The 15,779-nt window shown below is 44.2% G+C and overlaps 2 protein-coding genes across 3 annotated transcripts; one reads left to right on the top strand and one right to left on the bottom strand.

Annotated features, from left to right (window-relative positions):
• The first annotated feature begins 743 nt into the window (after window positions 1-743).
• samd1a (sterile alpha motif domain containing 1a) lies at window positions 744-8,523 on the top strand. Of its 2 annotated transcripts, none has more exons than XM_076753641.1 (7): window positions 744-1,230; window positions 3,816-4,170; window positions 4,585-4,724; window positions 4,845-4,905; window positions 6,418-6,499; window positions 6,744-6,858; window positions 7,178-8,523. In XM_076753641.1, exons 1-7 carry the CDS (start codon window positions 868-870, stop codon window positions 7,322-7,324), a joined length of 1,263 nt encoding a protein of 420 aa, XP_076609756.1. In that variant the 5' UTR covers window positions 744-867; the 3' UTR covers window positions 7,325-8,523. The 2 variants fall into 2 exon arrangements, with proteins under 2 accessions (XP_076609756.1, XP_076609757.1); XM_076753642.1 differs by having other exon boundaries at window positions 774-1,230; window positions 4,588-4,724; window positions 7,178-8,517.
• A 965-nt stretch (window positions 8,524-9,488) lies between these two features.
• Window positions 9,489-14,925, bottom strand: tecra (trans-2,3-enoyl-CoA reductase a). Its single transcript, XM_076753046.1, has 11 exons — window positions 14,388-14,925; window positions 13,567-13,618; window positions 13,419-13,463; window positions 13,187-13,290; window positions 11,816-11,931; window positions 11,483-11,588; window positions 11,267-11,339; window positions 11,140-11,183; window positions 10,961-11,018; window positions 10,766-10,854; window positions 9,489-9,817 (listed from the first exon to the last, which is right to left on the bottom strand). The coding sequence occupies exons 1-11, from the start codon at window positions 14,553-14,555 to the stop codon at window positions 9,644-9,646; spliced, it is 1,029 nt and encodes a 342-aa protein (XP_076609161.1). The 5' UTR covers window positions 14,556-14,925; the 3' UTR covers window positions 9,489-9,643.
• Between the last annotated feature and the right edge of the window lie 854 nt (window positions 14,926-15,779).

Below are 15,779 nucleotides of genomic sequence, written 5' to 3'. Positions count from 1 at the left end.
GTACAAATGAAGCAGTTCAAGAAATATACATTACAAAAACATTAAGACAAATACTTCAGAGATCCAGTTGGACATTTTTTGGACAACAAATTACAGCTATATTTACAAACACAATCGAAAAGTCATTTTGTGAATTCATTGTCATAATTGACAGAAGAGAGCTGTTTATTGTGTTTACAAATGACTGAGGTAAACAAACCCTTAACAGAAAATGATTTTTTTGTAGGATATCTGTATAGTGTTAGTCCATGTATTAAAAGTCCATTTATTTGGGAGACACAGCAGGTTTTAGGTGGGTTTACTTTTTCCAATTTTCAACCTTTGCAAACAGTTACAATTTTGGGATAAGTCTCAATCTATCAAATCTTCATCAGGTTCAATAAAGCATAATTTTGATTTATATACTGATTTATTGATGTGCTGCCTCTTTCCTCGTGTGATCGTGTGAAAGGGTAACACAGCTCTCTGTTGTAACGATAAGTCAGAGAGGATGGACCACGTGACCTGGCTTCAGCGACTTCATCAAAGGCTGAACCTTAACAGTTGTTGGTATCACACTGTCTATCTCCTGAAATAAAACGCCACCTTTTGCGCCCATTATGTCGCACATGGGCCCGAGTGCGCGCGCTCGTTCCCGTCCAGGACTTCAAATTCCACCTTAAAACTCCTCACGAGTGAAACTTTTCTCTGCAACTCCGTCGGTCCACCTTAAGCGCACACGCAAACGCAGGAGGCGTACAGCGAGGTTTCCGCTTCTCAGTTGGGCTCGGACCGCGGCTCACGAAAAACACCGTGTGTAACGTACAAGGTTGACGCACTAAGGTAAGAAAAAAAGCAAAGAGAAGACGAACCAACCGAGCAAAGAAAATGTCTGAATCCAAGTACCGCGAGTGGATACTGGACACTATCGACTCGCTGCGGTCGCGAAAAGCCCGGCCGGACTTGGAGAGGATTTGCCGAATGGTCCGGAGACGACACGGGTCCGAGCCCGACCGAACCTGCGCAGAACTGGAGAAACTGATTCAGGAACAAACCGTGCTGAAAGTTAACTACAAGGGCTCTATTTCGTACAGAAACGCCGCCAAGGTTCAGCGGAGAAGCAGAAAAAAAGACGATGTAACGTTAACGACGGCTGCCAGAAGGAGCGCGGTGGAAGAAGCCAGTCATTCTGACTTGAGCAACGGGGACAGCGCTTTCGGTCCTGTGGACCAGGACGAGGAGGATTTGGAGGTATGTTGAGGTTGATGCGAGGCGGCATGTTTAACGAGCTCACATCTCATTGTCATGTCACATCTCACCAAATTAACAGGTGGAGATAAAGGCAAGGAGCGGGTAACGTTAATGAGTGGTTTGCAACAAAAAACACGTCTTTTTGTCTGTACTCGGGGAGTGGTGAGGGGAGTGATTTGCAAGTGCACCCAAAACTGCCGCAGACGGGGAGCGGCGGTTGGACCTCGCTCGAGCGCTACCGAGGTGGAGACAGAAAAAAAAAACAGAAGGTGCGCGTGTAGTCTGAGTATGGCAGATTTTACACGGCGCCGGCTGGAAAGCACTTTAAACGGGCGATGCAAAGGCAGAAATAAGAAAACAGGAAAAGTTGCACCGTCCTGCCCGTCCGTAACAAGCCGAGCCACCATTACCAGCAGCAGAAAGCGCTTTTCAAGCCCCAAACTCGGCGTTGAGCGAAGGGGAGGGGGGCTGTGTCAAGCTAGCAAAGGATGCGTAGACGTAGCCCGGAAGCTGAACAAATCATTTTTCAAAATAATAGTGTCAGAACACGCGCGTGTCAATGTGGGTTTTATTTTGAAACCCGGGACTGGAAATACGGGCTTTCAGTCTCACTGGCTTTTAAATGTGGGAGTGGGTAAAGGAAAAAAAAAGTCTCAAACACCGCGGATGTAGGAGCCTGATGGGGGACGTTGGGACATTGTTGGGTTGTTGATTGTTTTTTTCTTGTTGTTTTTTCCTGGGGAATAATGTGGACAACCATCCCAGGCAAAAGACTAAATGTCACAAGAGCCATGTCCAGACGCATATTTTGTTTGCCCGTGACGAGATTTCAGCCCCTTCCGTCTGACTTTAAGATATGCCCATCACTATGTTTTGTCCCGTAGAACAGCAACCAAATCGATTATAATCGATGCTAAAGTACTTACAATAAAGGTATAATGGCTCAATTTATGCACACTGCGTCTATTTTTCGAGTGATGCACGACTGCCGACGCAGTGCATAAAGTCGAACCCCTAGATCCATTGTCGGACACGCAGCCAAGCCCGGTCACGTCTAATGCTTGGTGTCGGCCGTTGTTATGGCCTCACTCGTCCCATACAGTAATGCCATCACTTCTCTGTGTCTGGCAGCTATTTGTTGACAGTATTTTAAGAGGAGCCACATCACTGCAAAGTAATGGAATATGTAGAAGCCGGTCACACTGCGAGACCTAACTAACGTAAAGCCACCGCAAACTGTTCGTCCAGCGCTAGCTGGCGGATGCTCTATCCGATTTGGGTTAAGCTGAGATCAAATTGACTTTGTTCTCTGAAAGGCGTGTGTGTCGCTACAAAAACGAATACGTCTGATTACTTTGAATAGAGTGCTTCTCGGGGCTTGTTATCCAGGTTTTACCTGAATACGAGGGTCAAATTCAGACAGTGACGTGTCCGATAACGGACTCATTTGCGTTACTCTTTTCTTTTCGGTCGCTTCTACTGTACATCGTTGACCCGGTGCAAAGTCAAAGTAGACTGGTAATCGGGGCGGCTGGTGCTCGCGCTGATCGGTGTGCTGCGTTGGTCTGCACGTCGAGTTAACGCTCGATTTCTATCTCCGCTCGGCTCTACCGTGGCTCGGCCCCGGGAAGCGCTCCTTTAAAGACCACAGACACAATGGCGAGGTCTTTACCGCGGCTCCCAACTCCATGCGCACTTTGGAGGAAATTTGAGAAAAACCCAAAACGCCTCCCATCGGCCCTTTCTACACTCCCGTGTGTTCGTATGATCAATCAAGAAGGCCTCTACAGACCGGGACGCACCGAGCACATCGGCTGTTTCATGTGAGCCGAGATGAAAATCATGCTGGATTGAGATCCGCGGGGCCGGGGTGTTTTTGTGACCGTGTCTCGGTGAAAGTTGTGAGAAATGCAGTGCGATGGGTGAATGCCATACAAGCGGCTCTTTGCACAGGAGCGGGGCGGGCTTTAGTGCGCTCTTGTGCTCGACTGCTGGGTCTTGGACACGCAGTCGCACACAAGGTAATTTTTTACTCAGGGCGCCATTGACTAAAACCCCCCACCGAAAGGGACTAGTGCGTATGTTGAAACTAGTTAGATGCAATCAGATGACATTATATTCAAGTGGAAACACGTTTGCGGTGGAGGGGCTCACAGTCTGTCTGCGGAGTGAACACTGCACCGCGGAAAGGGACGAAGGCATTCAGAGGCAGTAATTTACCACCACAGCGGTCAAATTGCGACATCTGTATGAGCGTGTTTTCGTGTGACAAGCTCAGGCTGCAATCAGTACTCAGTCATGACAGCGATCCCTGATAATCTGGGAGGGTTTAACCGCTTTTTAACTTGTTGTCAAATAATGAACTTAATTGTTGATGGTGGCTTTTCTTTCACTGAATTAAATATTTTGTATCAACCTTATTGTCCCCTTTGATCAAAGCAGATATGAAGGCACACCTGATGTATTGTTTAATTCTGCACCCACCTTAGATTTTTTTAGGTATTATGTGATCATTGTTAGAGATTACAGTTCCAAAATTGAGTGGGGTGGAAATTACATGTTGCACCTCTGCTCCCTTTTTGCAGGCTGACGCCTCTATGGCAATGGACACAGACAGTAATGCCGATGAAGAGGGGGCTGATGAGAGCCGCGATGGGCAGGACGGACCCTCTCCTGGCCGCACATATGAAGATGCCGCCGTGCACTGTGCCACTGTGCGGGCTGTCTCTGCCCCCTGCTCTCCGTCTGGCACTCGGCCTGGCCCCGGCCCCGGCTGCGGCCCTGGCTCTGGTCTGGACTGTGTCTCTTTCCAGAAGGCTGGTGAGAGGCCCAGCTCCTTGCCCCCCTCCAGCCCCAGGGCCCTCGCACACAATGACTGGGCCTATCATTCTGCTGTATGCCCAGTGGAGCGCCAGCACCCAGGAATGCAGAGAGACAAAGGTATTCACACTGCTAGACACACGCTAATATGCACACCCAGCATTATGGAGCGCTTGAATATTGTTTCATGTGCAAGCTTTATGCCTAGTTTTGCATTGGATATGAAACGGCATGGAAGCTGGATGGGTAACATGGTTGTTGGCAGTAGAAATGCTTAGTCAATGTAAGCTAGACACAGAAAAATAAAAAATAAAACATTGTATTTCCATGCCTTAAAAATGTCTTTCTGCAGACGTCCATTGGTTTGTTTGTACCAGTTTTTTCATGTTTAATGAACAGTGGTAAAAAAAGACACATACAATAACTCTGCCGCATTCGTTTTTGACATAGCACTAGAATTTACAGAGAATAAAGTCACGTGTGATAATATGGATTGTATGAGCATGTAATCCAAGTGATTCACTGTGTTCTCAGCAGCCACGAAGCCAGCAATCCACCCTGTAACTACCAGCCCGGGTGCTTTAAAGAACAATGTGATGAAAGAAGATGGAGGCAAGGCAGAGGATAGTGGCCTTTCATCTGACCAGTTGGTACCAGACTATGCAGCAGGACAGGTAATTTCCCAGTACACCTTTTGTCTCAACAAAACAGCATCTGTATGTCTTTGATCTCTTTGCTTCACACTTACGATTTTCATGTTTTACTTGTTTTGTTCCGCTTTGTGTGGCCAACAGGATGAGACCAAGAATGTATCTGATGGCAGACCACAAGCACTATCTTTGCCATCTGACAGTTGTGAGTAACATGATGTCTACTGTGTCGTCTGCATCTGTTCTGCATGTTAAGGACATTAACTAATGACAGTGTATGTTTCCCATACTCTTCTCGCTGTTCTTTGGCCATTTCGACTTGTACTTGCCTCAAGGCTTGCTCAAGATTTTTTGAATGTTTCACAAACTTGTCCTGCTACCTTCCATCCAGGTGGTGCTCACTTTGAGTCTTAAAAGCTGTCACTCTTACTTACTGGTCTACTGCAATACTGCTCTTTTAACAGCAGTGGCTTGTAGTGGTGGAAATCTGTAGACTTACAGTTTTTACGAGCAGTTTGGTGCATAACATGCTTACAGATGGCTCTTAAGAATGCAGAAGGTCCCGTTCATATTTTGTTATGTACGGCTTTGCCGATTAGCAGAGCAACATTTCAACTTGATGAAAGGTTACCAAGGGAAAAGTTCCCATCCAGCACCTCAGAGACACACGGTTTGATTCCTGGTTGCTTGTGTATCCCAGCCAGCACAATGTGTTGTGAGACGCTTGCAGAGGTTTTTTCTGAAATGTGACTTTCTGTCTTTTAATGCAAGAGAAGTGGTCATAGATTTTCTCTGCTTAGTGAGACTTTACCAAGAGACCTCAGGGTAAATAACTAACAAGACATAACTGAAATAAACAACACTGAAGTATTTTTACCACTGTACAAGTACCATGCTATTTTATACTGTACTTATGTAGGGCATGGATACAGTTTGCATAGAGGAAGCAACGCTGTGTAAAAATGGGGGCCTTCTCATGCGTCACATGCATGAAGACAGTCCTGCCAGCTTCCTGAGAAAGTGGACTGATACTGTATAGTAATGGTGCTGTATCAACACTTATTCACTGTACTGAAGCGTGAATAAACTCTAATAGGAAAACATACCGTACCGTGACAGTAGAGGCGTCAGTGTGGCATATTAGTACCGTGGAAAAAGCATCACTTCCACTTCTTCACAACTCTGTTGCTGTTTGTTCACAATCACACTGCTTAGGGTGAGGGATGTGATTCTGCACATTTAAAACTACAGAAAAAATGACTACTGTTAACTACATTTTCATTGAATTTTGCACGTTGATGCAGATTTGGAAAAAGTTAGAACCGTGGTTCTTATGTGAACCCTTGTCTTTGCCGCCATAGTGAGTCATATGACCTGAGCTTCCCTTGAATTACCACTTTCATGTATAATACCAAACTTGAAGTACCTCACTTCAGTTTTTCTAAATGACTTAAGACCAAAAGGTACATGTGCTTCCGCTGCATGTGGTCTTCAGACAAGAAATTCAAGGATGAGTCAGAACACCGAAGTGTTTCTCCTACATGTTGTCAAACTCACGCTTTAAATAGAAACCAGTGAAATCGACTCTATGTTGTGTTTTAGTGATCATTAAACATGCAGCTTCCCAGAGCCTGTCGTGATATCTATGAAATCAGTATTTTATTGTAGTAACATTCACGAAACATTTGTATTAATTTTACGTCCGTTTTCTTCACAGGTACATTTAAGAATAAGATCGATATATCCTCCTTCACGGCAGCCGAAGACAGTCTCCTGAATGGTGGTAAATGTGATGAAGTGTGAGTATTAAACAAATCATGTCCCTCTCCGTCTCTACAATAGTTTCTTAAATCTCTCTTGACTTTTATTTATTTTCTTCAATAATCAATCTGCATATTTCTGAGGCACAAACTCACATTTTTAAATTTTCACTAACTGCACAGAAGGTCCCCTAAAAGTTTGCATAAAAGCGAGGCATTACCTGCTGAAGAAGGTCACTCTGTGGTCGTGTCTCTCATTCTTCTTCATCTGATCTGCCTCTAGCTCTGTGAAGAAGGAGAAGATGAGCCAGAACTTGTTGCAGTGGACTGTGGCAGATGTGGCCAGTTACTTCTCAGCTGCAGGCTTTCCAGAGCAGGCTGTGGCTTTTCGCACACAGGTCAGTGCACCACTACACAACTGCCACAGAGGGCGCTACGTGTACACTGAAAACCACACGTGTCCCATCGTCCCGTACATTTTTAGAGGCAGTTAATATAAAGTGTGTTGTATGATCCAAAAGTAGTGTCTGCTAGGGCCAGTATCAGCGTGGTAAAGAAAAGTCTTAGCCTTTTTTCTCAATTTCAGGGTTTCAATACAGCGTGGACAGTCAAAATGACATGACATTAGATACGGTAAAAGTTAGAAAGCATTCAGAACATCCCTTCAGAGCCCTATAGGTGACACTGACTGAGCAACATATTTTCTCTCCCCATCAGGAAATTGATGGAAAGTCCCTTCTTCTAATGCAGCGTAGCGACGTGTTGACTGGTTTGTCTATCCGACTCGGGCCTGCACTCAAAATCTATGAGCGCCATGTGAAGGTGCTTCAGAGGACCCACTTCCTGGAATTCGAAGACCTCTGAAGTTGTCTTTCACATGACTGACAGACAATGCTGCATTGACCCAAACGTGCATGCAGTGCCCTCTCCCATCTGGACCCTGCCACCCACCTTCATATACAGAATATGTAGAGGGTGAGTGAAGGGGGAAGGCTGCGGTGGAATTAACTTTCACTGTGAGAATGACCAGAAACTGAAAGACAGTCATCCTACCTCTCATTATAGTCTTTGGTTTTTAAATGGTTTTCATTTCACCCGTGTGGCTGTTGGAATGCATTGCCAAGGCTGTAGACCGCTATGTTCAGTCTGCGGAGGAGCAATGACCTTAAAAGATGGATAACGCCGCCATTGAAGGGGACTGAGCCTTGCACCAAGTGGACCACCTACGGGCTAATGCACCCACAGAGACGTGACTGCGTTGTGCTGTGAGCAAAGTGCTGTCACAGCTTTGGGTCCATAACAAAACGTCAGTGTACCATCAACGGATCCTCCCTGCTGTATCTATTATGGTACCTTCTGTTTGTCCAGAAATTGAAAGTCACACAGATAAACATAAATCTGCTGTGATTTTTCCTTTTCTCATATGATGAGTTGAATTAAATGTCATCTTAAGTGCTGGGGGAGTCAAACTATCTACATTACATATCTGCATGTCACCAGAGTCTGAGTCGTGACTTACCAAGCCACCAATAGCTGCTGATGTTGGATTATGTCTTCAGAGTCTCTGTAACACTGAGATATAACCAAACTGATATACTACTACCTGCTGGCAAGGCAATATGTTGCATTTTCTTTCTTTTTCTACCTTGTATAGAACTGACTGTGGTCCAACTTTAATACAGTTGCATTTTGGGGAACAATTACAGATAGAGGTGGGCAGGAATGTGCAGCCTGATGGAGTTTGCTTTCATACAGTACATGAGCAAAATAAAGTAATAAACTTTGTGAAATGTTATTGTAATACTGAATATGTTGTTTTAAATTCAATACAGCTGCTCGGCACCTGTTTACAGAGCAGATATGTTGATCAAATGCAATATTTTATGTTATCACCCAGTTATGATTTGTCCAGTGTTTCTTTGTGTTTTGATCAAAATCAGCCTCTTGAATTGTAACATTCCATGATGTCGTCTACATCTCCAATGTATCTCCTCCTGTTTTTATCTGTAACGTTGACATTTCTTCCAGAGTCACAAATAAAGCTTGAGTCTCTCTGTTCAGTCACTTGCTTTGTGATAGTTTATTACACTCGTCGCATTAATAATTCGCCTAAAAACAATTGTCTCAACAGGTCAGCGTTGCCTTATGTGAGGACAAGTGACGGCCCTATTTAGTCTAAATCAAATATTGTACATAAGCTTTCCCCTTAAGATAAAAATCCTTTCCAACTCTGAATGTTCTCCTCGCGCATAAGTTACAGCTGAACGTTTTAAAAAATCTAATTAAATTAAAGCTAGTTTAATCCCAAGGTTCAGTCGATGCAGTGTTATGTGAAATGCACATTTAGTGAAAATGGGAGAATAAACTCCTTATCCAATTTTGGAAAGCACCATTAGAACGAATTTCAGTCTGTTTGGATCTGCGCATCTCTTCAGATTAATGCAGAAATAATTGAGTGGGCAAAAATGTGACAATGCACAGTAACTTGATAGTAGATACATGACACACTGATGGCGATTTGATGACTGAAACTTGGGCTTTTTTGATTGAGCACTGTATTAACATCTTGTTTAAGGAATAAGTCTATTTTTGTAAGACGTGTCTTCCTCACAATTGCTTTTCCTACACCACAAACACACTTGATCCATGTACAGACAAAGGGAAAAGATTTTCCCTCGCCCATGGAAAACACAGGAATCCATACAATTTCTAATCCAGACAGAACTCGCACTACCATAGTGTAAAGGTCACTTGGATCAGTGGGATCAATACAATACTGCACAAGGCCAGAACATTGTCAGCTCCAGGCTGCACACTAGTTTGACAATGCAGATTAACTTCTTAGTTTCTCTGTGCGAAACTTAACTGATCAGGTTCCCAAAAGCTGTGAAAATAACGTGAACTTTTTAAAAACCAAACAGCACTGACATACAACATTAAATTAAGACTTTGTTGCATTAACTCTGAAGGCTGCATTCGCCAGTCCAACACTCAAGAGTAACTCCTTGTTGTGGAGTGACATGTGAGAAAGATGGAGTCCGTGCGACCAAAATCCATCCGTGCGGTTAACTTCAGCACACACTTTCTGACATCCAGTGGATGGACAGGCCCTTCAAAAGGCCCCGATCAGCGAGAGGTTGGATGTGTGATGTGTGTAGCAACTGTTGTTTTCTCTGCCAGGCTCTACAGGATGAAAGGGAGTATGGAAGAGCGCAGGGTCGGATAATCTCTGAACTCCTTTAAGTAGCTGCGGTGTTTGCCTTTGGCCCATACAGTCATCTGGATGAAAGCCACGAGAGTGAAGAAAGCCACGGGCACACACTGGGTCATCAGTGTGAAGCCGATCCAGGAGCCCAGCTGTGAGCAAGAAGTTTGAACACAAAAACACACACGCACGCACACACACGGCATTGATATTTATCATACATGTGTTGGATGTAACCAGTAGATGGCAGCAATAGTGCATTTTATATTGCAATGACAGGCTGCAGGTACTGTTAGCGGTTGCCTTCAGTGTATCAGTGTTGTATTGTGGAATTTATGCAGAACACAGCAAATAACAAGTAGGACAAAAATCCCTAGAATGACATATGCATACAGACTCTTACATAAAGAAGTAGAACATTAACAAAACAAGTAAATGTTTCAAGTGTATCTTAAAACAATAGCCAGGTGCTCATGTGGATACTGAAACAGGTCCAGCGTTCTGTAATCATTCCTGCTTTTTAATACTTGCCAGTAAAAGATCAGATCCTGGTGTGCTTCCAATGTACCTAAGCGATGGGGGACAAAATTTACAAGCCTTGTTCTGTGCCAAAATGAGGCTATGAGTGTATCTGAGGCTAATATGAGGCTATGAGTTGGTCAAATCAAGTGGATATCTACCTTTTTAATCATTTTAAAAAGCTTTAGTCAGACTGCTGAAGCCACATATTAAGTTCATATAAACTTTGGAATCTGCTTTTGTTCAGGTCTGTGGATTTTGTTCCCCATCACTTCCAGTAGAAGCACATTATGAAGGCACGTCTTAAAAGGCCTGCATGAACAAAAGGTATGAAAACCCTGTTTCAGTGTCCACATAGGCATCTGATTACTGTTTCAAGACAGGCTTGGAAAACTGTGAATAGTATCCTTCAATGTGACAAACATACAAATCATTTCAGTAAACTTTTGAGTGACTGACTGTATCGTGGACTCCACTGACTGTGAAGCCAAACATTTCTTCTACGCCACCTTCATAGGAACACATTTCAAAAATGACTATGCTCAGTTTTCTTTAATAAATTCATGCATGTATCTGCTTACCTCATACGTGTAGTTTGGACAAGAGACCAACCAAAAAATCCACGTGAAGGGATTTTTCGTTGGGTAAGGAATCTTCCTGGTTTTGGCACCTGAGATGATGGGTAAACATAAACAAAACATTTAACTGACCCATACTGTTAGCTGCTATCTTAAAAATGCATATGAACACTGTATGCATTGTTAGAAAATGCTCACCAGGTATCTTGAGGTTACGAAGAGCCATGTGTATGGAAAAATTCCCTACTTGACAGAACTGTGGGAATAAAAACATCCAAAGCTGATCATCTACATAAGAATAGATTCTTGGGTTTAATGTCTTGAAAGATGCCTGTACCGAGCCAGAAATATACAACTCAAACAGATCTCAAACTTACCAAGAAAATGTAAAGTCCTGTATTCACCTGCTGCTGCCCATAATCTGTCAAGGTGTCAGAAAAATGGATTAAGATGGAGGTCAACTTTGAGGGATGAGTTAACGTGAGAGTTGCAGTGTGCACTTACAGGGTGGGGTGTAGAGAGGGTGGTTGATGTAGTACGCCATCCAAGCTGCAGTGCACCAGTAATAGCCACAGTTCTGGAATAGAAGCGGGGACTATAATAAGTTTAAGTGTCAAAACCACATATATTTGGTTCGGATTTCTGGGATTACGAACAGGGTGTAAAATAATAATATCCTGCGTATCACATTCGAAGGCCAAAATTATGTAGTTCACGCACCTTAAATATGTTTCTGAGAGGCATGGTCCCATGGGAGATACGATGGACAAACATCGTCTCCAGAATCCTCTTGATGTAGTGGAAGGAGTGACACATGCAGGCCAAGCTGCAAGAGGACACGCACACACACACGCACACACATATTTAGCCGTGATTTAATACATTGTCCCGCCGCAGTTCATTACACTTGGCCCTGACTCAGCGTCCCCATAGCAATATGCTTCACGAGTGTTTGTCATGTTGAGGGGCCGTCTGTGCAAAGCCTGGGATTGTGTGATACATCACTGCAACATCGCAACAGATCCCCGAAAACATAAGCAAGCTGACACTCACTGTACGACCCAGTGCTTGCTGCTGCTGAAGTCATATTTTGGAGAGTAGATGAAGGGAAGGCGCAAGTAGAACATTAAGTAGATGACCAGTGGGCCAACACACTCTGCCAGGAACACCTGAAGTGAGCAAAGGACAGGCAGACATGCTTTAAACGCTGTTTTTCTTGATTGCAGCAGCAGCTATGAATGAATGGACAGCATTGACAACACTAACAATTCACTCGTCCAACAGAAAACACACTAACCATTGAAACTGGAATATTTTCCCTGTGTTAGATCAACACTTTGTCAGTCTGAAAGGAAAGCAAAAACATGCAACTGACACCAGTATGGCTCAGGCTTCTCTTACAACCCACTTGTCAAAGCCACCTTAAAGCAGAAACAGTCAACCTACTTCTCCTCAGCACTGACAACCATTCAGTGGAACAATAATAGTATTCAACATGTGCCCATTGAGCAAATGAGACACTAAGACAGCTTGTAATAGCAGCTTTTCACAAATGATATGATCAAGCGAAGCAGCACAGCTGGCACTGAAATCAATGCCTGAATCAGCTCCTCGAGCAGAGCCCCGGCTCAGCATGCCCGACCAATAGCTACTGGTGGTCTCTGCTGGGGCGACTAGTGTTCCTCCACCCACTGTGGCATTAGTCTGAAGCCTGGCAGGGTGCTGGGGGTTGTGTCAGGGTTGGTAAGGACAGGGAATGTAGAGAGTGGGTGGGCAAGGGTGAGTAAAGTAGCGCAGTGAAAGGCACGCGAGAGGTCAGGGGGATAAACACCTTTGGGAGAAATGGGGCCGTGAGATTATATGTCCTAGGACAGAGGACAGGCGGTGCTGGAGGCGAGAGAAAAACGAACCGCAGCAAATCACCTCTATCTGTCACTGTGGGTTGATATTTATATTCCAGAGTTATTGAGTGGGTGAGAGGCTGTCTGTTTATATTTAAAGTAGAAGAATCTTAAAAGACCATAGCAGAGGTTTGGCATGTTTTAGTCCATTAAGTACAAATCAAAGCTCGCTTCTTTTCCCAACAGTCAGCCGGTGAAAAACACTGCGTGCATGTACGACAGTTTGTTATGGCTGACTTGGACTTGCAAAGGACCATGTGAACCGAATCAATTAAGGATCAGATCTTGCATGCTGGAGCCTCCTTGACACAGACAGCAGGCAGTTTTTTTTCAGAGCACACTCAAAACTGGCTTAACACACTCAAATCTTGGCAAGTTGATTTTTATCACGTGAATCAATCTAAAAACACTTTGGATAGCGCACAGTGATGAAAAGCAGGCATGTCGTGTCATTAATTGGCGAAGACATGCAGCACTACTGTTTGGCCCCAGATGTTGCATCTCTGTGCACATGTGGACTCACGGTTGCCCATGTGAGCTGGGGTCCGAGGTCAGTGAAGTAAAAGCTGGCTGTGGTTCCCACAGGAAGTGTCTGCAGAACGTCCTCATCCTTGAGACACTTTGACTCTGAGAAACATGACAGTTCACACCCATCAGCCCAGATAAGACCAGACAACAACGCATAACTTCATCACATTGCCTATCAATCAGCTGAGCTGCACGAATGCAGAATTTATTGTAAAATGCAGACGCACTTGAATCCAAACGCAGGGACTGTCTGGCTGGATACCACTTTGGGTCTGTCAAAACGGAGAGGAACTTTACTCTTGGCATGCTCCAGAGATCATGTATTAAACATTAAGACAGGGAGAAAAAGAAGAGTAATACCTTAAACTTACTCACATGATTTGTGAAACAAAGCTTTAATATCCAGAACAGTGGCAGTTGGCTCCACCTGCAACCAAAATGTAAATATAAACCAAACTTCACAGTATTATTATCAGCAACATTAGTGTGCAAGACACTGAGTACTACAAATACAAAAGCAGAAGTGATCTGGATTACTGGCTTTACTACAGACGTTTTCATCGCTCAGTTTGCCAGTTTGATCTGCAACGTGATTCCTCGTGTTTTCGGACACGACGCTACACATTTTCACAAGCTGCTAATCATGTGTATCTGGCTGCCTGTTGGCCCAGTGCAGCACAGGCATGTACTGTAGCTTGAACAGAAAATTCCTGGCAGATGAAGAGGGAATTCTCACCTCCTAACTGCAGCCCGTGCTCAATAGAAACGTAACCGATAATGGCTGCGCTTGACCGAGCTGCCTGTGAAGTAGATGATTATCTGCAAAATTACCTGTCTGCTCACAGCAGTGACCCTGTAGTTCTTGAGATAGAACAAACATGTTTCCTCTGACTTCACTGCAAAGTAATTACTGCGTCTGCTTGTGCTACTTTCAGAGCAGACAGACATCTTTGAATCATGAACCTTTCAAAGGAATCCAGTGGGAGGTGATAAACTGTAGTAATTGATCATAAAATCCATGGCATGCTACACGTTCTCCAGCAATCTTTGTGTCTTTTAGACAGGATTTGAATATCTGTGATCAGAACACATCATGCTGTAGTTAAAGCAAGTCTTATCAATCTTCTAAAATCATTATGGTCAATATAAAAGGTGAGAGTAATCAGAAACCCTCCATTCACCACACACGCTCTCACCTTGTCCAGCAGCAGCAGTTTCTCTTTAGTCTTTAGGTCCACAATCTCCACCTCAAAGTATACGATCCTTTTGGCCTTTTTGGGAGGTTTTGGTTTTGGCCTCGGTGCAACCTTTTTCTCATTTTCAGGTCCACCGACATTCTTTGCCTCTAAGGCGAGTACATCCATGATACCGTTTGATCCCCAACCTCAGTGGCCTGGTGAAATAATCTGTGATATGTCCAGTGACGCTGGTTGTCCTCTGCGAGTATGGGAAGCAACCCCCTGCTCACCCACCCCACGGCTGTCAGTCCAACTCAAGGGTGTCGTCTTTGGTGTCTTTTGGACTCTCCGAATAGCCCTCCACCTCCAGAAGAGTGACGGGAATATGTGAGACCATAAACACTTTTTGTTCTCCCCAGATGAAGTGTGAGCGGGCAGGACAGAACGTGAGCAGAAGTGGAAGGAGAGCTGGCCTGAGAACGTGAAGCGAGCCTGCTCCTCACCTGAATAGCAGCCACTTCATGATCCACAGCCCCCCTTCATGCTACAAAACGCACTGAAGACGAAACCGGAGAGCCCCAAGACATAATCCACAGTGCGCCATTTGCAAGGCTAAATATAAGTCGCCTGATTTGCTCTGCACCAGCTTGGTAACCTTGGGAAGCCACATGCAGCCCTGGCCAGTGACAAATGCCAATGTGCTCTCATTAGACCTATAAGACACATCTCCTGTCTGCTGTGCTCCTCGCTTGGTTATGCAGTGACGGGCCCCATTAAAAGCCTGATCCACGGGATGAAAGACCTCCACATGCCAACGCACCTCCCCTCCCCCAGACCACCTGTGTGGCTGGTATTCTCTTCTCTTTCTGACCTCCACAACAAAGACAAGCATGTTTATTTCAGGGCCCATGTGGTTCAAGGCTTGTGTGCTGAATGGACAACATCGTTTCTAAAATACTTCTGGGGGTTTGTGATGGGAGGAGGGTACAGAAAATGCTGATTGGGAGAAGATCAAAGATGCCTTTCGTCACACAGGGTCAACTCATCATCGCACGTAGCCAACTGCATATCTGTATTCTATGGTCTATTTTTAACCAGCCGGAGTCGTCCAAGCCAGCAGCAAGCAACGTTTTTTTCTGTTTGCATTCTAAAATCTTTTTTTAATCCCTGTGCTAAACTTAATCCCAAACTATAAATGAGAATAAATATCTCAAATACATTTTCATATTAGTATTATTCTAATCTCTTAATTGGCTTTGTGAATATTTTTCTGTATTTGTGTGGCATGCAAAATGGATAAAAACTCATTTCATTTCAGTCCTGAAAAAGGTATTAACTGTCAGTTTTCTTCGTTGAAAATGTGTCATGTAAATTTTGGAGTTTAGTTCTGATATAAAGAGGAGATAACTG

Source organism: Chaetodon auriga, chromosome 16 (genome assembly GCF_051107435.1).
Source record: "Chaetodon auriga isolate fChaAug3 chromosome 16, fChaAug3.hap1, whole genome shotgun sequence".
Lineage (NCBI taxonomy): Eukaryota > Metazoa > Chordata > Actinopteri > Chaetodontiformes > Chaetodontidae > Chaetodon > Chaetodon auriga.
This window is presented reverse-complemented; position numbering and strand designations above follow the sequence as displayed.

What these genes read in the sequence shown, in the direction of transcription:
- samd1a (XM_076753641.1), top strand. Translation starts at nt 868, where the DNA reads ATGTCTGAATCCAAGTACCGCGAGTGGATACTGGACACTATCGACTCG. An exon ending in AGGAATGCAGAGAGACAAAG is followed by an intron (nt 4,171 to 4,584) that starts GTATTCACACTG and finishes CTGTGTTCTCAG; the next exon opens with CAGCCACGAAGCCAGCAATC. An exon ending in CTGTGGCTTTTCGCACACAG is followed by an intron (nt 6,859 to 7,177) that starts GTCAGTGCACCA and finishes TCTCCCCATCAG; the next exon opens with GAAATTGATGGAAAGTCCCT.
- tecra (XM_076753046.1), bottom strand. Translation starts at nt 14,555, where the DNA reads ATGGATGTACTCGCCTTAGAGGCAAAGAATGTCGGTGGACCTGAAAAT. An exon ending in CCCAGCTCACATGGGCAACC is followed by an intron (nt 11,932 to 13,186) that starts GTGAGTCCACAT and finishes TGCTCACTTCAG; the next exon opens with GTGTTCCTGGCAGAGTGTGT. An exon ending in CAGGACTTTACATTTTCTTG is followed by an intron (nt 11,019 to 11,139) that starts GTAAGTTTGAGA and finishes TTATTCCCACAG; the next exon opens with TTCTGTCAAGTAGGGAATTT.